Here is a 22,390-nt window from a genome sequence, read left to right on the forward strand (position 1 = left end):
CTCAAGTGTCCGTCACTTTCTGCCTGCGACACTTTGTTCTTCTCTCTGCCTCTTTTTTTTCTCTTCTCTCTCACCCTTCTCTTTTCTCTTTGTTGTTGTGTTTTTTTTTTTCCCGTTTCACCTTCGCCTCCCTTTCCTCCGTTTCTCCAGGGAGACCTCAGTGCTGCCGCTGAAGGGGCTCGAGGGAGAGAGGGAGCGGCTGCTCGTTCAGTGTGAGTCCGACCCCACAGCGATCCACCGCCTCCCGCTGCTGTCCAGAGCCCTGCAGCAGCGCAGGAGCCAGGCGGTGAGGGATTACCGGCTGGCCCTCTCGCACAGCTGCACCACTGTGGAACCAGCGGTGTGTTTATGTGTGCCTGTGTGTTCCGTGCCTCTCCATTACCCTCTTGCAACAGTGTCTCTCCTCAGCTACTGGTGCACTCCCTTTCCATGGATTTGCAACTTAGTTTCCCTCTTTGTTAAGACTATATCGCATGCGGGTAACAACTTCTCCAGATCGGATTTGAGAGAATAGATTTGTTGCAACGGGTTATGTTTCAGCTCTGAAAATGTTTGTTTTTATTATATTTATATTGTTTTATTCTATGTCTATGTTTATCGTTGTGCACCTTTCACCGAGTCAAATTCCTCGTATGTCCAACGTACAAATAAACACTTCTGTCACGGGGTTGGGCCCTTTCTGCCTAGGGACCTTCAGGTAGCCTGACCTGTTCTGACACCACACCCCCCCCCCCTTTTTTTGCCAGTGTCTCCTCCGCTCATGTCATCTAGGGAGAGAGGAGACGGACGGAAAACGGAGGGAGAGAGAGTGAGAGAGAGAGTGCAGGGGAGGGAGAGTAAACAGTCTGTAGGCCAGTCCCAACACAAACTTTGAGAGGGTGTTTAAGAGAAAAGCATCCGTCTACATGTGCGTAAACACACACACACAGGTATTAGTAAACTGTCAGACAGTTTTTGTGTGTGTGTGTGTATGTGTGTGTGTGTGTGTAGATGACTCGTATAAAATAAACACATTGTTTACCACACTGAAATGAATGCCGTTAAACTTCCATTCAAAAAACGGCTCCACTATGAGGCTGCCCCTAACATAAACTATGAATGGTCTCCAAAACCAATCCATTTTTTTTCTCTGTGAGAGAATATGCATTTGCAGTGTCTGCATGTTTGCTTTATAGCCTTGAAGCAAAATGACTAATTATTTTTCTTTTCGTCTCTCTATGGCTCAGGAGGGTGAAATATGGCCCAGGACCCCAGGACAGTTCAACATCGTCTTCATGCCCGAGGAGGCAAAGCTGTACCAACAGACAATATATTGTGATATCACAGGTTAGTGAACACAACACTCATTTAGGTTTCACACAGCAAAGCACAGCAATGCACGTATATCTTTGCGATACAGTAACAATCAAACAATGTCTAGAGATTTCAAACAGTGTATACACATGTGACGAGTTTCCAAGGTTATCTTTCCAATGTTAAAATTAAGTTTTAGTGTTTTAAATTAGTGTTGAGTTTGGATAATGGTGGCATTTGGGATCAAATAATGACTAACTGCCGTTGGGTTAAAGGTCAATGTGTATCACGGCTTCTATTTACAGCAATTGTATAGCAACACACAAACTGTGTGCTTCTTGAACCAATACCCTCTTTTGTTTATTCTTCAACTTTTTGGATTTGACTTTAAGCAGACTGTACATTCCTGCTGTAAATCAATAGCTTTGGCTTTCTCATAAAAGAGTTTGCTTCCCTCGGTTCAGACAAAGGTCAGATCGACAAATCCGGGTAGCAAGCCGTGTTTGTCTGCTGGGGTTATTGTCAGAGAACAGCTAGATCTCTTTTTAGGTTGCCTTCTCCTTCAGTGTGTGACACCCACAATCAAACTGGGCTGAAGCACCACAAATGAACCCCTAAATCAGCCTAAATGCTGTAACCCGCTGGATGACTGATTGCTACTTCATCTCATTTTCATATGAGACAATGAAGTCATGAGGCCTCAATATATGCATCTCAACCCAGGTTGAAAAGGTTGTTTGGATACTTTGCATATGGCCGTCACGTGTGTCTTCTGAGCCGAAGGCCAGATTTACATGAATTTCCATGTTTTCTGAGGCAGTTGACGACCTGACCAGCCTAGGTAAATGACAGCCGAGCCGTGATCCCTCAGTTTGCAAGAAGCTTCAGAAGCTTATTCAGCAGAACAGCAGGATAGAACTCGAATGACCTTTCATAAGTTAGAAAGAAACTGCAGCAAAGTATTAATTTTTGTATTTTTGTACTTCTGATTTAGCACTTTAAACAAACTCTCCCAGTGACCTCAATAAAATTCCAATATCTATATATTTTTGGTTTCTCTGTCTATAACTTTGTTGTGAATCTCTCCCCGTCTGTGTCTCCAATTAGGCCGTGAAGCTCGGTTACCCCTCGCAATAAAGGCAGAGGGCATAGGCCCTAATCTCCAGCTCAACTATGACCTGATCAACATGCAGAACGTAGTCATTGGTGACAAAGACTTTTATGAAGTAAGAAAGGTTGAGCCAAAGTGAACAGTTGTTTCCCCTCAGAAAAGGACACGCTCGTGATGTGATGAGCTGGATGTATGTCGTACATCACAAGGCTGCCGTGTGGCATACTCGCTGCCTTTTTACTGCGTCTCTTCATTTAGTTCAAGCAAAAAGAATCTGACAAAAATAACCTTTGAGAAATCTTAACTAACAGAAAAAAACTGAATTGTTAAGGCCAAGCCACGTCAACTATACAGAGGGTGAATGCCTGTATTATACAGTCTTTGTCAACATGTTTTTGTTTTTGTCAGTAGCCGAGTAGAAGAGTTGTAACTATGAACAAACCACATGAACAGTTAATACAATTTCCAGCTCATTAACATGTGAGTGCTGTAATAAAGTACAATTAAGCTCTCACAGCACTGTTATTTTTCTATTAAAACTGAACTCAAGTGGTGTCAAAAAACATAAATGCAGCACATACTTATTACTTGATTATTGATGGTGGGGCTCATACAAGTAAAAAACTACTATGAAAAAAAATCAGAATTATCATAAATTTCCTGGTTTACTTTTGGTTAATTTCCATAACACTCAAGTGTTGAATCAGTGGATCCTTCTTTGTGTCCAGGTGCAGTTTCAAAACAAAGGGCTGATTGATGCCCCTTTCAGGCTGACGAGCCCTGACACCACTTTCGGCCGCTGTTTCTCCTTCAGTCCAGAGGAAGGTGTTGTTCCCTCTGGGGCCTTCGAGATTGTGAAAGTCACCTTCCACAGTCGCGTCTTGGGAACTTTCTCCGAGGACTTGCTGCTAACTGTCACAGGACGGCCGCAACCACTTATTGTGACTTTCAGGTGAAGTTACTGAGTCATTGTGCCAGCACATTCAGATTTATCCGAACAAATGTAATTACTCAGCCTTAAAAGTCGTGTCACAACCAAGGTTTCTCATGACTCGTGTTTTTGTCTTCTGTTTTTTCAGGGGTTGTGTCATTGTTCCCACATTCCACTTCAATGTTTCGGAGCTCAATTTTGGAGATGTGGCCTTTGGTGAGTTAATCTTTTAAATTTCTACATGAGATATATTATACTCCAGAGAATCCCAACATTCAGAAAAAACGTCCCTCCACTTCCTCTGTTCCCATGTGTTGCATCTTTGTTATCTGTCTCTCTGCGCAGGTTTCCCACTGACATTGATTTGTACCCTCATCAACTCCTCTTATGTGCCAATGACCTTTGCCCTGCGTGTCCCGGGAGACGGGTTGGGGTCTCCCAGCATAACTAGTGCCATACAGGTGTCCGAGGTGTCCAGGAACAATTGGGGAGGCAGTGCTGCTGGAGACCTTCACGCACGGCCTGTGGAGTTCACCATCACACCTGCTGTGGGCTCTGTGCGGGCCTTGGCAGATGTCACCATTAAGGTAAATTAACGAATGGAAGGAGAACCAATTTAAAGTAATTCATGTATTTGGCTATCCTAGCAGCATACATGAATGACAGGTGTGCACAGTATGTTTTTGTCTGCTAGGCCATTGTGATGTTATCCTCTGCCTTGCATACTAAGCAGTAGTTGCACAACTAAGCACAATAGTTGACTGAATAAAGTGATCAGAAGAAGATCATACGCAACAGTTCAACGTTTACATAATCTCCCATAAAAACCACACTTTTTTGTTTGACATATTTTGCATGGATTAAACAAATGAGATATGACATGTTATTAGTGAGCTTTTGAGGTGCTAGTAGGTGGATTTTGGTACTTTTGGCCGAGCCAGGCTAGCGGTTTCTGGAAGCTAAGAGATTAATCTCCTGGCTTCATATTTAGTACATATTTAGTACATATAGACAGACACGTGAGTGGTATCGATCTTCCCAAAGTGTCAAATTGCGCCGTTCATGGGTGAAATTTGAATTCTATATTCTTGTTTTCTATTTGTCATTAAACTAACTTTCTTAAAAGGTCTTGAGAGGATTACGTTGTCCAGCTAAGCATTTGTCACACATTCTATCGCAAAAAACTGCTCACTGTATGATCTTATACTATAAACACGTGCATTATGTATACAGGTGGCGCTGTGCTCCAACACAGTCAAGAGATACAAGCTGGCGCTGGTGGTGGATGTTGAAGGTGTCGGAGAGGAGATCATGACTCTGCCTATCAATGCCAGGTCAGAGACATTAACATGATGTGCACACAGACATACTCATACATCCGTTTAAGTTTTATGGTCGCAGCAAAATGCTTAAATTGCTTAAATTGCTTCTATAATTGTAGCCTACTCATAACTTTGGATCTGATATAAAAGGCTAACGTACTGTTAGTTTTACTGATAAGAGAACATTAAAATAATGAGATGTATTTATTGGGTCTCCTTTAGAAAGTATTTAACATGTATATATTTTCAAGAAGACATTTATAAATTTAAGTTTTGATTATCAAGTCTTTTTGCAATGGCTAACAAGGTGTTATGGAAATGGCAGTAAAAAAGGTCACGGTCAATGTTCATTTATACCCAATTTTGCTTTTCATTTAAAGATGAGGCCCATTGTGAATTGGGCTGCAATAATGTGCCTTTTTCTTTTTTAAATTAGGTCCAAAAAACAAGTTTGGGGAACACTGGTGTAGCAAATAGTATCCATAGCTTATAGGCAACCACGAAAGTCAGGACAGATAAACAGATTATTGGGTCAGTTGTCCTTTACATTTCTTTCTCTTCTGCCACAACACCGTTTGATCTGATCCATTTTGAAAAGATACTCCATAAAAAATGTCTGAATGAATGAAAATGAATCACCGTTCCCTCCTAGTAAGATGGAATATCATCTGCTCTTCTAAAACGAGTTTCGCTATGCCATTGACAGCAGAGGTCCATCTTTCTTTTTCCAAATTCTCCTGCAATCCTTTCCCTGAAAGCAAAGTGCCTTTCTTTCCTGGCAGTAACCTCTGCTGTGCTTCTGGCTGTCACTGATGCTTTGACAAGCTGTGAATGTGGTGCATTGAACCTCCATACAGGTGTCGACAAATCAGTGGCGTATGTGTTCAATATTCACAGCCTCCTTTGCATAATAATACATTTGAATGTCACCTGCACCATCACTCAGAATAGGGCAATGGTAATCTGATTTCCTCACAGCAATCACCGTAATTGTACATTTATGAATCTGTTCTAATTAACGACTGCAGTTTTGGCATAATGTAATGCAATTGCTTGTATTGTGAGAGACTTCAGAGAGATCTCAACGGACAGGCCTCTTTTTCCTAATGAGGCGGTTGAATACCCTTTTCTTCCAATAATGCAATTACGGTTGTGAATCATAAATAAGCCGCAGATTGTTCCTTCACCTATCCTCTCTCTGCGTATTTCTCTCTGTTAATAGGTGCGTTGTTCCTAATATTGTGGTGGAGACTCCAGTGTTGGACTTTCGAAGGTGTTTCCTCGATCGCCCCTATGAACTACCAGTGCGGCTCTCCAACACCAGCGCTCTACCCGCCTGCTACGGCATGCTTGACCAGGTTCAGTAGATCTTTGTAATACATTATTTATTTGTGTGTCAGGGTACTCATAAAACAGTGAACTGAACAAATACAAAACCTGTCCTGCTGACACATTCATATTTAAGACTGAGGTTCAATACAAAACTATTTAGGGGTGAAAAAAAACAAAAACAGAACAGCCAGAATGTTGAAGCCGTTTCTTAGGTTTTGACTTCAATCACTTACAATGGCGGAAGGGGGTCTGAACAGGAGGCATAATTATAAGGCAAGATGAATCTTCAGTCTTCCAATGCACACCGCAATATTGTTGTGAGACTGACTCAGACTATGAAAGTGCACTCAGAGTGCAGGTGTGTCTCCCTCTCCCCCCCCCCCCCCCCCCCCCCCCCCACAAACAAAGAAGAGCTGAATGTCCCTCAGTGGTCCCTCGCAGCTACCTTGAAGTCAGATGCTCGATGTTCAAAATGTTTTCTGTCCGCGACGACGGCCACATGTTGCCCTGTGGCAGACTTGGTAAGGATTGGGCCTTTTGCTACCGAAGCGGGTGTTGATCACTCGGGGTCCCTATGCCGACCGGTTATAGCGCAAAGAGGAGTCAGCCGATCATTACAGTGTAAAACAGTCCAAAAAATATTATTTAAAAAAATTGGAAATCTCCACAGCCACAAGAGGTCCTTGAGCATTCATTAATGTGCCACAAATATATTAGACTGATGGGTCCAGACAGATACACGCATACACACACACACACACACACACACACACACACACACGCACACACGCACACAACCCACAACCTAACACATTATCTCCTCTCTGGCTTTCACCTGGCGGAGATTTAAAAAATTGCGAAACCATCCATTATCAGGACATAAAAAGTGTTTTTTTCATGAGTTTATGTGCCGGACTATTTCTTGACTGAAAGCAGTGACTTCCTGGAGTGGTAAACTAAGCTAACCGTCTCCCGGCTCCAGCCTCATATTTAACATTCAGGCATGAGAGTGGTATCCATCTTCTCATCTAACTCGGTGAGAAAGCGAGTGAACGCATTTCTTAACATTTTTATGAACTGCTGCATTAATACATGCAATGTAATGTCACTATCATGGGTCATTGAGACTTTCTCTAGAATATATTTAGAGTCTAAATAATCAGATCCTGATTTAGCTATGAAAATTAAATTTCTGTCTGCTAACTGTGACAAGGTGAGTGACAAATAAATGACTTCCAGGACCATATGTTCTACCATATTTCCAGGACCTTTGCTTTCTATCTATCGATACAATAGAGGTTGAGTATATGCTTGCATTAAAAAAGTCATTTCTGTCTGTGTCACCTTCATCAGGAGTACGAGGAGAGTCCGCCACTGCTTTTTGGCACTTCCACACCAAGAGGATTGATTCCTCCTCACAGTTCAGAAGAGCTTCCCGTGTTTCTGCTGGCTAAGGCCGTCGGAAGGCAGCAGCCCGCTCTCCGCATTGCTGTGTTCGGCAGCGTCCAGCCCCCCCTGGTCTGTTGAAGTCTGTGTGTGTTTGGTAGTGCGTTGAATACTATGTGGGTGTAATTGTGAGTCTTTTCTGGAAATTGCTTAGTTAATTCTGTTTCTCTAATCTGCCTCTGTTTGGTTTCTGTTGTGTTCCAGGAGGTGGTCTTGTCATGTATTGGGCAGGGACCTGTAGTTCTTGTTCAGAGCACACAGATAGACTTTGGCACAATCCCCGTTCTGACGGACGTTACCAGAGCCCTGACCCTGTCAAACCAGTCTCCTATTCCGGCCCACTTCACTGCTCGCATGGTACAAACACAGCAACACAGACACACAAAACGTATAAAACACGATAAAACACATTCAAATAGAGATAATCAAGATAACTGTACGTAGATCCAGGGGTAGGATGTTACAGTAATTAAATGGTTTTAGCTGTGGATTTAATGGATTGAATGCATACCCGTCGAGCCACTGACCCATTCAGTGGGCAGATCCCTTGTGCAAACCTTCTATCTGTCTTCCCCTGCTCTTGTGACTAATTGGTTTTCTAATTTGATATGTAATTAACGAGTTAATAGCTTCAATACTTGGTTAGCTCTTGAAATAATTACTTGCCAGTTCAAATGTATTGGTCTCCCAGGAGAATAAGTGATTTTACCTACGCTCATGAACCAGCCAGATGGTGACATTTTATCAGTTCAGGATGACCATGAATGATCTCGGAGGCTGATTTAACGTCGCTCATCTTGTACTGTCTTGTTGTTTCTGGAGTTTGTCACTTTATGCACAAAATAGTAATTTGATACAGTGTGTCAGATTTGGTGTAATCTAGCAGCCTGCAGACTGCATCCAACTGATAACCCCTCTGCTCATTCCTCGATTAGCACCAGAGAACACTATGAAGGTGTCTTACACTTGGAGGTACCAAGGTGTTGCACTCTGCGGCTCACGTTTTTGCAGTTTCACAAGCGCGTCTGGAGAACTATACGGTGGCCTTCAAGTATCATAAAAAAACACAAATGACCCGCATAGAACCAGTGTATGGTTTGTCCGTTTTGGGCTACTGTAGAAACATGGCGGTGCAACACTGTAGCCTCCGTGACAAGGACCCGCCCCCTATGTAGATATGAGACTTTTTGTTGTTGTTCTTCCTGCATCCATCGCCGTCATTTGATGTTCCAGTGACGAAGTGGATGTGGGTAATATAGATGCCGAAGTTGGCATTGGCTGTGCAAGAGGAAATGGATGGCAGGGACCCTCCGGATGTCGGCAACTTGCGTGCAATTCATCCTGGTACAAGTAGATGCTGTCGGCTCAGCTCCACCAGCAGGAGAACTCCGCTTTCTCCTTCAATATATACTGATGAAATCTATTGTTTCAATGGATTACAATTACTCTCAGCACAGATTGGACATCCACATAAAAGTTCATGAATTTTCCCTTTAAGATTAAATAATTTATGTTCAATAATGTAAATAGTGCTCACTCTGTGTAAATTAAACTTTACCGCGACCTGAGATCTACAGTTCATCATAACCAGTGTTTCACTCGCCTCATCACTGGGTATCCACCGGGAACAAACTTGCGACTGGAGTTATGACTCAATACTTCCTGCAGTTATGTGACCCTGTCTTCTCCTCTGAGGCAGTGTTGAGGAAAGGAGTCCCCCCCCACCCCAACCCCACCCACACCCCCGCCCTCTCAAGAATGAATCGATGCAGATTCTCCTTGAATTACATTACATCTCGCTCGAAGTGACCATCCGTGAAAAATGAACCACGACTCCATCCCTTATCCAACCTCTTATTGATTATTCTATGTGGTCTTGTCAGTTTTCAAAGCACTTCGCGGCAGATAAGAGGGGAAAAAAACAACCTTTAACGTACAGTGTCAAAGATATCTTGACAGCCAGTGTGCAACGTGAAGAACAGTTTTCAAGCCTAGCATAGCATAGGAAACCCTTTACCTCTAATGGAAACAGAGTTTTCTCTACTGTCTTTTCTGTTGATACAAATAGATAGATACACAGCTCGAAATAGAAACTGCGTGACGTATACACATGATATGGACAATAAATACTGTACGCCATTGTCTGCACTCTGTGCTAAAAAGGGATCGGTTGGAAAATTCCGATGTTATTGTTAGTCTGTTTTTGGGCTGGCAGCCATAAACATGAGCCGCGTGATATTCCAGTTACATTGTATTGATTTTGTCGCGCTGTATAAAGTTTGTCAGGAGAGTCGTCTGCAGTAGTCACTTCAACACCAATGCAGGGTTTACTGTGTGCTCTTCTCGACCGCTGTACAGCACGCCGCACCGATCCGGATCCTACGCCCTCCTGACTTGTGCCGCATTCAAAAGCAATCGATGCTAATCAAGCTGTGGGACGCAGCAGGTTTGATGTGATTATTGAGATTCCAGTCATCTTGCTCCTCTCTCCGGGGAGTCCAACCTCCCTGCTCTTTCTCCTCTTCTGACTCTGCCCACCCTCCACTGTGATCACCCTTGTATCGACCCACACCGAGTTCGCTTTCATCGGCTCCCTTACCCGATCGCACCAATGCTGAGAAAGTGATCTATGACTCCTAAAGTCACTTTCTGGTCAAGTGTTGCCTGCGTCTTCTTTTTTTGTCTGCAGGGCTTTTCTCTAAGGAAGTAGCTTTGAACGGAGACGTCAGACGGAAGCTTCATATTTCATTCGTCCAATATTATGTTTAGTACAGTCTCTGCTTCAGGCAACACTGAATACAGTAAAGTCGATTGCTATATTTGACTGAAGATATTCTCCTCCACCGATGAACTATTTGCCGTGTTGTCCTGTCGGCATTGAAAAGTGGCCGAGCTTCACTACGTCTTTGGGAAGCTCCTTCTCAACGTCCCAATTAAAGGTTTATGTTCCAGCCGTTCATCATCAGAGTTGCTTTATTGAAGGACTGGAGATGAGCATTAGATTTACATCTGTTATCTTTTTATGCTGGACTTTACTCATGAATACAATTGAACAATCAGCAGAGCTGGGAAATACAATAGAGTATTGAGTTTGCAGCATTACCTATTTCATGCTCATATCAAAGAGAGTATAGACGTGAGACAAATTACATTTTTAAACTATCCACGTGTTAAGGCTTTTATGTATTTAAAAACATATTTGAACACACTCCATCTATACAACTCTACGCATTTTCGTAATCATAGTAGGGAGATATTTCGTCCCACTTATGTCAGGCAGGGAGCCTCTAGGATCTAATGCTACACAGAGATATTGATGCAATTATGTAGCTACGTGAATGCACATCTATCTTTCCACGGCCGTGCATTGCCTAGGCCTCGATGGCGCGTGCAGCACAGTTAGAAGAAACTGCCGCTCCCCGAGAGAGACATCTTCGTCCCTCACATCCTGTCGGAGCAGACGGTGCTGCTTCAGCTCCACCGCGGTCAGGCCGTGGAGGGACTGTGATTATGTTTGTGTTTTTCTGTTTTCTCAGAGCCATGGAAGGTCCTTTGGGCGAGTTGAGCCATGTGAGGGGGAAGTGCCACCCGAAAGCCAGCTGGAGCTGAGAATAGTGGCACACCTGAAAGACACACTTCACTTCCAGGTCAAGCTGGAAGTGACCATCCAGCACGGCCAAGTGCACACTGTGCTTCTGTCTGCCACAGGCACGGGCTCCACAATTGTCAGTGACAGACCTTTCGCTCCCAACCTTGACCTAGGCACATACTTAAGGTAGAACGAAAGAGGACACGCGCAAATTGACTCAATAACAAACTACGTGCTGATTTACAACTGAAAATGTAGCACTGACCTCATTTGCTGTCTTCTGTATGTCCCATAAGCCATTTGTTATGTCAGTACCACTTCAAGCTGACAAACCAGGGTAAGCGAACGTACCGGATGTACTGGCGGTCTGCCGGCTTCCTGCCCTCAGCAAAAACCCGAAAAGCGTGCGGCTTATCCGGCCGATCCGTCCTGCCCCCCATCTCTGCTTCCAGTAAGAAGGGTATCTCGAGCCGTGGGGCTAAGCTCTCCTCCAGCGAGGAGAAGCCGGTGTTCAACCTCAGGCCTTCTCGCGTGGAGCTCACCCCAGGCGGCTCCGTTGACATGGTGCTGACGGGATCGTCGGACTCCCCCAAGGTGAGACAGTTGGCTTGCAGGCCCAAAAGGGAACAAACCCAAGCTCTGAATTTCATAAGCACACTGTACATGTACAGTTAACGTGTTCTTTTCTCCACCTAGTTTGTACAGGAGCGCCTGGTGTGCCAGGGCTTTGTAGGTGGCCAGGGCTGTAGCAAGCTCATCATGTCTGTAGATGTTACCTGTCGCTTTGTGGCTCCCATGCTCAGCATTTCCTCCAGGCAGCTGAAATTCTACCTGGAGAAGGTTGGTCAAAAGGTCATCTCTCCGGGATACCTTTATTCAAAACTATATTATTATATTAGTAATTAGATCTGTAATGTATCTATATAAATGACTGTAATGTATCGATATTTCTATATATATATATATACTGTATGTCTTACAGGTCCCAGGAAAGAGTCTAAAGCCCATATATGAGAAGCTCATCTTGGAGAATGTGTTGTCTCTCTCTCTGTCCGTGGAGCTCTCTCTTGCAGAGCCGTTCTCCCTGTGTGAGGCCTCGGGAGCCCAGAGCCCAGCTACCACTAAGGTACACAGCTCTTGCTTTTGGTTAACTTTTTTTATTCATTTCATATTCCAAGAGGAGATTAAGATAATATGGGATTAAGAATCCACATTAAAATGTTTTTCAAGACCGTGGCAGGTTCCTGAATGAAGCTCACGAGGAGCGGGATATTTTTATAAGCCTGGGTCCCATGGCAGGATAACAATACATGTTCCATTAAGCTGTGCTAAAGGGTCTTAAAAGGGTTGTGAACCTATGCTTTGGGAGTCCTCCTATACATATATAGTATAAAGGTAGCCGGTTCGATCCCCACTCTCCCCCATATTGCAAGTTGAAGTGTCCTTGAGCAAGACACTGAACCCCCAGTTGCTCCACGGGTGCTTCACTGCAGCCCACTGCTCCTTAAGAACTAAGGATGGGTCAAATGCAGAGAAGAATTTCCCCACAGGGATAAATAAAGGATACATTATTATTATTATTACAGAAAAAAAAACTAAATGTAATAATTTTCCATCAAGCATGGAAGACCAGGTTCTCAAACGATAAGAAAAGTCTGTAATCCTAACTATTGCAAAGCAAGCGTGTTTCCTTCAAAACCTTTTATGTTTCATATTTTAACGACAGTATGCCTGTTCCCAGTCCGTTGTTTTAGGTGGCGGGAGGCAGGCTGAGTTGTGGGTGTGCTTCAATCCAACTTACTGTCAGGATCGGGTGTCACGAGTCGTGGATGAGGTAACATTCTTGTAAAATTCCTTACGTAATGCTTTGCTTTTTTATCTGGGCCATATTGTGACCTTCATCACACAGCATATTTTAGCACAGATGGCAGTAGTTTTCAACTTGAGCTTTAGGACCCCCGTTGGGTTCTCAAGAGCATTTAAGGATAATATACACAACATTAAGTTTATTTCTCTAAATGTAGCTTTTCTCTTTCAAAAACTGGGTATGTTCACCTCCAAATGAAATAATCTGAGGCCAATACCTTTTGATAAGGGGTCATGAGTAGTACTGTTCATTAAAGAGGTCACAAGTGGTGCAAAGTACATTCACTTGTTACTAAAAAGTACTTTCCACAACACTTTACTTGAGTATTTCCCTTTCATGCAGTTGTATACTTCTACTCCATGACCTCAAGTATTCTACTTTTCACTCAACTTTTCAGTTTCTTTTCAGATTACAGCTTTTCATTCTCTTTCTGACCAGTGAAAACCACGCCTCTCCAAATTTGGTGATTTGAATTTGATGTTTATTAAACGGTTGAGAAAATGTTTCTACTTCTTAGCCTTAATAAACTATAAAAAAAACCACAACAACGCTTGACATCTCTGTAAAATGCATCGTGGCAATGTTGAAATAATTTTTCTCATGTAAAGTTGACATTTTGCGAGCTTCTCACAGGACAGCAAAATTTCAAACGTATGAATTTCTTATAAAAAGTACCTCATTGCTGTAGATTAAACTACCCAACAGTGTATAAGGGAGTTAAAATTAGCACTACCGTAAACATCCGTAAAATGTAAAAAGTGCTTTTACTGATGTAAAGGATCGGAATACTTCTTCCACCACTGCAATTCCACTTTTGACATATTTACCTGTCATATCAAATATTTTTGACAAATACATCTCCTTCTTTGACATATTGTTTTGCCAGGTCCTTGAGATCCACTACCAGGGACACCCACAGCAAGACACGGTGGAGCTGCACGCTGAGGTCCACTTCCCCAACCTCCACCTCTCCACCACCGCGGTGGACTTTGGCTGCGTGCTCAACTGCACGGGCACTCGTCAAGCAATCTCGATCACCAACTGCTCCCTGCTGCCGGTGTCCTACCACTGGGTCTTTCTGGGTGACCAGGAGCACGGTGCCATCCGGTATGTTCAACACTGAGAGGGTACACACACGGTTATATCAGTTAACATTCGTGCCATGTGTCTTTTTAATGTTACTTTGACTTAGTATCCTGAATGGACAAGATGAATGGACAAGATTTCAGGGACAAGAGCAGTACATATATTGAAACTGTCCATTGGGATGAGTTAGTACAGTAGCTATACATGTAACCCTCTGAATTGAAAGTCAAATCCATTATAAATTCTCTGGGGAAGACAGATCTACTGATTGTGTACTTAACGTGACATTGTGCCTCTCTCAAGCCTCTGCTCCTTGCTCCCCTCCCTTGAAATGCACTGTGAATACAATAGCAGTCTGTCTGTCCATGGCCTTGAACCAACTACAAGAGCGCTACAAGATTGACCACCCTCCACTGTCCCCCCCCTCATCTATTGTTACTCCTCCTTTTTGCTCCCCTCATCTCAGGCTTTTACATTACCTTTTTATCTTGACTTTATTTTTTTCCTCTCCTCCCGCTCCCCTGCCTCTACTGCCTGTGCTTCTGCTCGCTACCAAATCCTTATCATCCTTCTCTTCTCTTTCCTCACCTCTCCGTCTTGGATTGTGACCTCTCCTAACAATCTGTCTCATAGGCCGGCCTGCTAATTAAATGGAGACCTCACTCTGCATGCACACACTCGCTCTCCAGAGTCTCTCTTTCTCCCTCACAAAACCTGCGCTATCTGGCCATGTTCAGCTAATTACATCCCTATCAGTAATTACACCGCAGCCTTTGGAGAGGGGAGTTTCAATAGAGCAAACTCTTTTCTATCCACCTATCCCACTAATAGATGAAGGCAATGCAATAATAATAATAATACACTTCTCAGTCTTTAGGACTCAATATTTCCACTGTTGATCACTGGACAACAGAGTGACAGTCATCACTCACAGGTAGAGGAAGTTGAGTTTAAGCCTCGGTGGACGAATGCAATGGTGAGATGAAGGTTCTTGAGCAACTTTCCATGGTCACGCGTTCAGTCTTTTAAACCTGGTTTATTTCAAGCAGGACGACAGACAGAACCAGCCTTGGGTTTCCTGTTCTTGCTTTGTAATGTAAGCATCATGGTCCAAGAATGGAGACATTATTGAATCAGTTTTTCTGAAAAGCATATTTAGTGTAGTTATAATAGTGATATGTTTTGTTGTGTTTAAGGTCACAGAGGCTACGTACAACTTTACCGTCATTGCACACAGGAAGTGCAATCTTCTTAGACTGCAACCAATAGTAAAGAATAAATAATAAATCAAAGAAGACTGTAACTGAAATACACAAAGAAACCGATAGCTTCATGTTGTAAACACAGCACCACCTCGGCCCGTGACACAAGTTGAAACACGCAACCGTCTGATCTGGACATTAAATGTACTCAGTTACTCTGCACCACTGGGAATAAGGCAGGTAACTCCTCTTGCACGGACTAAATGACACATGTCTTGAAAGAAACTGACTGAAAGAGTGAAACTGGACAACCTTGCTGGTGCGTTTGTAGTTGTTAACAGGAAACCGTAAAAGTGATGAAACCAACGGTAACATCTGTGCACAGCTGTTTGATTAAAATGCATGAACATTTGCAGTTTATTTGAAATAATGTATATCTGCGAGATCCTCTCTCTCCCCCCTCTGTCGCTCTCTCGCTCTCTATCACTGTATCTCACGCATACACACACACACACACACACACACGCACACTGACTGTAATCCCAATAGCCATTTAGAATTTTCTCAGCATCAAGATCCTTTCCCCGTCACTCCTTTTTGTCCAGCAGTCTGCAGGAAGTGAGATGTTTGTGGTTCAGTCGTCTTTGCTGTGGAGATTATTGGTGAGACTGAAGACAGGGAAACGGTCAAACACAGTCACACCCAAACATGAAGTAAAGAATGGATGGAGGAGGAGAGAGAGACAGATATGAGAATGTCAAAGTGGGCTATTTCTGTCTTGAGCCGCACTCTTGCAAAGTCATCATCTGCTGTCTCACCATCTGCTCCTCTGTCCGCACCAGTAGGTTTAAACTCTTCCCAAAAAAAAAAAATATATATATATATTTTTCCCATGAATGTTTTTTTTGTGGTTTTTTACAAACATGTATCCACCCAAATTGCACCCTATTTTTTAAGGCATTGACCTATAGTGTTCGTTTGCTCCAAGATCTGCTGGACGAACTAGTCTGTGGTCTCCCTAAGGCCAACCTGTCACAGCATTCATCACAGACTGAACATACAACAGTGCCCCCTGCTGGCTGCTGTACTACCCTCCTCATTAAAAGCTGACACCAGGGCTATAGCATTCTTGGGAACTAACTAACAAATGTGTGTGCAGACTTTAATGCTGCCTTACATGTATGCACGCTCTGAAGCTCAAACACAGACACACACAAAAATAAATACACACACACACACTATGGCAATGACGTGGCCGGTGTTTGTTGATTTAATATAGAACTTGTGCAGCCCAGCTTTGAGATGGCTTCACTCACTAAATCTCTTTCATTCTCTTCCATGTTTATTCAGCACTTCACTGCAATCTATCCTGACCTGTTTCCTGCTGCTTGCCTATTAAAATTCCTCTTAATTATAGAACACTCTGTTTAATTAACTTGATGGATGCACCCAGTCTGATCCCACAGGGAAGGGGAGAGTAGCCCAGAGAGAGAAAATGAGAGTCGGAGTTCTTTGGGGTGTGGGTGCTAAAGATTGTTCTTCTCCACTTTTCACAATATATGTTAACAATATATTGGATATACAATGGATGCTTATATAACTTGCTGTTGTTGTAATACATGTGTTCCCCTGCGACCTCATGGACATCTTGAGGCTTTCACTTGCCTCTTTTCACGTCTCTTCTCATTATTACCTCTTGCCATTGATTTCCCTAATGTTTCATTTATCACATCGTGGGCGAAAATAAATGTTTTATTATCCTCTTGCCCTCGTAGAGAGACAAAGATGCTGGAGGCAGAGCGGGAACCAACAAATGAGACCGAAGAAGAAGGGTGGAGGTCCTCTAGAATGCCTTCTTCAGCCTTTTCAGCTCCTTTCAGCCCCGCGCTAGGTGCAGATGAACCGAGCAGCGCAGAGGGCCCTGTGAGTGTGGAAGAGGTAATGCTCACATGTAAACAACATATTTCAAGTTTGGCAGGGGATGGAGAGCGCCTGCAGCTAGTGGGCAAGTCATTCTGTCTGTTTGCTGCAATGCTGTGGAGGAAGAATATATGTACAAACACATTTTGGCATTATAAACCTCATTGTGGAGATCCCATAGACCATTTCACAGTCATAAACGTAAATGTCACAAATGTGGCCCAGTTTGTGGATGACATTAGCTGGCAGGAAGTAAACATGGAGCTAAGGTGTTGCCTAGAAATGCAACTAAGTTTAAACGGTCTATAGATTGTAAAAAATGACATTATTGTCGGACCAACAACAAATAAACAAAGGCATTTAGTATGGAACAATTAAGTCATTGATTAGTGGAGTAAATGTGTTTGCACTCAACTCAATAGCACACACCACTAGTGCATACTCTAAATGAGAAATGTTCTGAAATACCAGAGCCAAAAGGAATAATTCAACATATATTTGTTCTCTTGCTATGAGTGGGACCCAAAAGCAGGACACGCTCCAAAGTAGTGTTGGTAAGAAGGAGTTTGTATTGCAAAGGGGATCAGGATGAGGATGCTGATGGCAGGCATTCAGCAGCCGGGGTAATGGTGCTGGTGCTGGAGTATGGCTGAGGCAGACAGACGAGCAGGAAGGCTGGCAGGCGGGTGGACATCCAGGAGCACCGAGAGAATAACATCGAAAACACGAGGAAGCAAAATCACTCAGGGAGTTTCTTGCAGTCAGGCCTGCAGCATGAATAACGTGGTGGTGAACCACAATCTGGCGAGTAGTGAATGAAGAGGTAGAGAGGATGTACTGCAGGTAGAGGATTTGATGGTAGGTGTGTATGTGTGTGTGTGTGTGTGTGTGTGTGTGTGTGTGTGTGTGTGTGTGTGTGTGTGTGTGTGTGTGTGTGGAGTACTAACAAGAGCAGGGAAGAGGAAACGCATGTCTCAAAATGCCCAATTATCCCTTTAATATGAGCCTACAATTACAGCAGAATCAGTAAATAATAGGGGGAATTCATCTTGTTACTTATACTGTTCTCTTTTTGTGGCTCTAGGTGTTTGATATCCTGCCGATACACGGTCATCTGCAACCTGGGAAGCAGCAGCAGGTCATTTTCTCTTTCTACGGCCATGAAAATGTCCGCAGAGAGGTGGTCGCACAGTGCCGCGTGGAGGAGGGGCCGGCGTACGAGATCCAACTCAGAGGAGAAGCATCGGTAGTCAGCTACAGCCTTGACTCTACGCATATTGATTTTGGTCTGCAGGTATGTAAACAGAGCCCCTTGACCCAGATTAATCTTCTCAGATCTTTAACCCAGCAGGCTTTTTCAGTAGATGTCCTTAGGATACATATTATATAAAAACATAATATATACCGTTTAGGGTGGAATCAAAGGTTGTTGTTTTTTGTTTTTATCCACTACAAAAACTGGTGAGAGGGAATCAAATTAACTTTGAATGTCACTGCCTAGTTTTTCACACTTGGGTCTTTTGCACCTCTTTAAGTATGCAAGCCATCCGGACCAGTTATCATTGATATTCAAAACAAGGGTGTATTGATTTCTGATTTAGTTGAAATGAGCGATTCAGCAGAACATTTCTCTGACCTTCCTGTCTCTTCAGCACTATTCTTTCTCTTTTCTTCTCTCTCTCTCTCTCTCTCTCTCTCTCTCTCTCTCTCACACACACACTCTCTCTCTCTCTTACACCCAGTGTTTGCTTTCCTGGCTCAATATCAATATTAGTCAGGAAGTCCTGAAACAACCCCCTGTCTGCATGCACAAGTTACCAACTTCAAAAGTCATTTGTCACACCTTTCTTGTTTTTCTCCATCTCTTTCTGTCCCCTCCTAACGCTCAATTTTTACACCCAAAAGTTCCATTATGCTCATATCACAGTAACAACTCATACAGTAATGCTGTATACTTTATTAGTATGTTTTATTGACAGTTATTATCATAAACCAAGAGGTTTAAATGGAGGCCAACAACATGCATGCTCTTTTCTAGAAACCATTACTGTACTGTATCATCGTTACAGAGCACCCAGTCCACCAAAGAGACACCAGGTGGAGTGGTTTCACCAACACGTTCTGTTTGCCACTAAACTGATTCACATTATCTCCAATGCAAATAAAGGCACTGACAGTTAGCAATGCAGTGTTTTATCTCCCCTCTTTTTCTTTTCCAGCTGTTTGATCACGAATGGGAAGCTGAGGTGACCCTGAGGAATACTGGCAAGATGGGCTTTAAATTTAGCATCCTACAGCCTCAAAAAGAGGATGAGGAGGAAGGTGGAGAGACGAAGGCCCTGGAAGAGGAGCAAAATGAGAAAGGACAGGAAGTCGTCCCAGGCCAGCCCATGGTCATCCCTGCTATGGTGCGGTCATCTTGGGACTCTTTCAGATGTGGGAGGAGTTTAGTTCAGTTGTTTTTTTAAAACCATATTTTCTGTGTTTTTTTCTTGTGTGTGTGTGTGTGTGTGTGTGTGTGTCAGGGTTACATTGATCCCGGTGCGGCGCAATGTCTGCGTGTGCTCTACCTCCCAGGCCTCCCCGAGGTGTTTGAGAAGCAGCTTCAGCTGCAGGTGGCTTTCCTGCCACTGCAGGTCATCACGCTGACTGGAGAGGGAGTGTTCCCAAGGATCAGCCTGAACTTGCCACAAAACCTGTGTATGCATAGCCATGCTCCCATACACACAGACATGACCATACTGTTGCTCATTTAAAATGAAATACTTTTTTTATCAACTATTATGCTTATCATTTTAGCCAAAATCTGGAATTCCTGCCTCGCGGTTGTACGCATACACATAATAAACCCAAAATGCCCAAATGCAATTGTGGTCTCAGTAATGTAAAGTTTTCTTTGCATTGAAACGGACGAATGGAAACTTTATTTAACTCAGTAAACAGCAGCAACGAAAAAGTTCTAAACATGTGGTGTCATAGTTTATCGTCCCTTTCAACTGAATGAGGCACCTAGTAGGTACCGGTAATCCTCGTGATATCTCAGGAACACCCGTAGGGAATTTCTTAAAATCTGGCACAACAACCCACTTCAAGGAGGAACTGATTACATTTTGGGGGTCAAAGGTCAAGATCACTGGGACTTTATGTCCGCCACATTCTCTTAAAAGCAATATCTCGGGAGCACCTGGAAGGAATCTCATACATCATACCTGGACTGAAGGATGAAGTTATTCGAATTTGTTGGTCAAAGGTCACTGTGACAAAGCAACTTCAGAATTCATATGAATTGCTAATAAAGACAAATTCACACATATTTTTAATAGGATAAAATGATAAAGTGATGACATTTTGGACAGACATGGACGTAAGCTGCAACATGACGGGTTGGCAGAGGCATACACATACTGCGCGGCAGTAACTCTAGTTGGATTAGCAATCTTTGGTCTGTGTGCAAACAAATACTGACACAAATATAACTCACCAGCACTGATGTGATTGCCTTGCAGCAGAGGAGTGTTACAGCGATGCAGTGCAGCAGGCCAGAACAGCTGTGGCAGAAGAGGAGCTTGAGAATGGAACTGCCACCGCTGGAGAAGCAGCAACTGAGGCCACCTGCACCCTTGAAGTCAGTGACGAAGATTAAACATTTTAAAAAAAAGATTTTATGCAATGGCAAAATTAATTCCGGTATTGTCTTCTAAAATTGGTGTAATGTAGGTTTCTAGGACGCGCACTGTATGTGGTGTAGTGGAAAGTTTCGAGACGGACTAAAACCAATTTAACACAACATTGAATAACATAACACTAACTATATAGTATGTTAATGTAATTAATCTGTATTAAGAAACTGTATAAAGTGTATAGTGCATGCCCCAAAAATACATTTTCTTTCCATAAGGGTATGGCAGTCCCACTACGTCTCTGCTCTTCGTAACCAACCTATTCCACAGGGTTTTCCCTGCTTCTTATCTGTGCATTGATTTTCCAGGGAGTAGACGAAAGCCATTGAATTACAATTGAAATTGCTATTTTCTGCTCATCCCTTCAGTATTTATTCACGGTTTTGTGTGTTGCCCCAACGGCTTCCCTGACATTTCCCCGTGACTGAAATGAAAAGGCAAACATTTTCCTTTGCAGATAAGGATAGGACAGATATAGACTGCGATACTTTCGTATTACCTTACAAATTGCCAACATTATCCACAGAAAAACACTGACTTCAGTGACTTTCTATTACTCGGCCTCTTCTGGTCCTGGGTCCTTGCCCCTGCTTCCTGCATCCAGCCTCTGGCCTACACCTGGCCTCCTTCCCAATGGCCCTGCCTCCTTCTCTGTGCCTCTTGCCTCAAACGACTGACCTCATTGGTCCGGCCTCTTTCGCGATGCCTCCTGCCTCCTGCCTCCTGCCATGGCCCTGCTGATGCGCCAGAGTGTATACACGTCATTTGGGTGCAGGCGCTCACGCGGACATTGGAGAGCGAGCTGTACCCAGGATGCCGTTTTGTGACAGTTGATAGAAAGTCCCCCTTTCAATACATTACATTATGCACACAGCCCACTGCTAATAATAAAAATATCTCCCATCGATCTCAAGAGCTCACACTGGAGATGAAAGGTTGTCTAGAACATGGATACATAGAGGCAGAGAGGCAGAGACTCCTTCCATTTTAGTCAGATGGTGTGGAAATAAATCTGTTCCAAGATTTTGCTTGGTTAGCCATTATAATATGTAGAGAACTATAAATGCATTTTTACGTCAAAATTACAACGTGGCCAGTCAGAATGATGATAATTATGCATTATTGTTTATCTATGACGCGTCAAGGGAGAATAACAATTCAAAGTACCTACAAATTAATTTGTTTTGGTTAAAATACCTCAGATCTACAGCCATAAAATATTAAAGGATGTACATTTTGTCAAGTCCGTCAATCTCATTTATTTATATAGTTCTTTTAATTAAATGCCTTTAAAAAGCTACGACTAACATGTCCAGTAGAAGCCAATGTATTTTCAAATAGAAAACATATATTCACAAATATGAACAGAGCAAACACTTGTGTTTGTGGACCTAAAGGGATACATTTGATCCACTGTCGTTCATAAGAACCTGGATTAAAGCAGGACGGAAATGAGAAGAAGCCAAAGACAACCAGAACTTGTTGCTTGTTGTGTAAGTGGCCCTTATTGTTGGCGCTATTAGCCTTGGTGATGTTTGTGCAAAGTGTGCACAGCCCGGTTAATTGCCTCGGCCATGAAATCTTGAACATTGCGTATTAAATCTGCGTAAA

General features: G+C 43.1%; 1 protein-coding gene across 1 annotated transcript in view; it reads left to right on the top strand.

The window, feature by feature from the left end:
- The window catches only part of hydin (HYDIN axonemal central pair apparatus protein), a 70,243-nt gene that overhangs the window by 18,262 nt on the left and 29,591 nt on the right, over positions 1–22,390 (top strand). The window contains exons 8-29 of the mRNA XM_034534667.1: positions 151–340; positions 1,227–1,326; positions 2,401–2,519; positions 3,133–3,356; positions 3,484–3,551; positions 3,681–3,922; positions 4,569–4,669; positions 5,880–6,015; positions 7,343–7,507; positions 7,640–7,792; positions 10,972–11,210; positions 11,321–11,618; positions 11,721–11,864; positions 12,007–12,150; positions 12,766–12,858; positions 13,778–13,998; positions 16,955–17,090; positions 18,062–18,070; positions 18,184–18,393; positions 19,319–19,507; positions 19,625–19,799; positions 20,606–20,724. Of these exons, the coding sequence (XP_034390558.1) occupies positions 151–340; positions 1,227–1,326; positions 2,401–2,519; positions 3,133–3,356; positions 3,484–3,551; positions 3,681–3,922; positions 4,569–4,669; positions 5,880–6,015; positions 7,343–7,507; positions 7,640–7,792; positions 10,972–11,210; positions 11,321–11,618; positions 11,721–11,864; positions 12,007–12,150; positions 12,766–12,858; positions 13,778–13,998; positions 16,955–17,090; positions 18,062–18,070; positions 18,184–18,393; positions 19,319–19,507; positions 19,625–19,799; positions 20,606–20,724 (3,475 nt within the window). The remainder of the gene's footprint in view (positions 1–150; positions 341–1,226; positions 1,327–2,400; positions 2,520–3,132; positions 3,357–3,483; positions 3,552–3,680; positions 3,923–4,568; positions 4,670–5,879; positions 6,016–7,342; positions 7,508–7,639; positions 7,793–10,971; positions 11,211–11,320; positions 11,619–11,720; positions 11,865–12,006; positions 12,151–12,765; positions 12,859–13,777; positions 13,999–16,954; positions 17,091–18,061; positions 18,071–18,183; positions 18,394–19,318; positions 19,508–19,624; positions 19,800–20,605; positions 20,725–22,390) is intronic.

Source organism: Cyclopterus lumpus, chromosome 6, assembly GCF_009769545.1.
Source record: "Cyclopterus lumpus isolate fCycLum1 chromosome 6, fCycLum1.pri, whole genome shotgun sequence".
Lineage (NCBI taxonomy): Eukaryota > Metazoa > Chordata > Actinopteri > Perciformes > Cyclopteridae > Cyclopterus > Cyclopterus lumpus.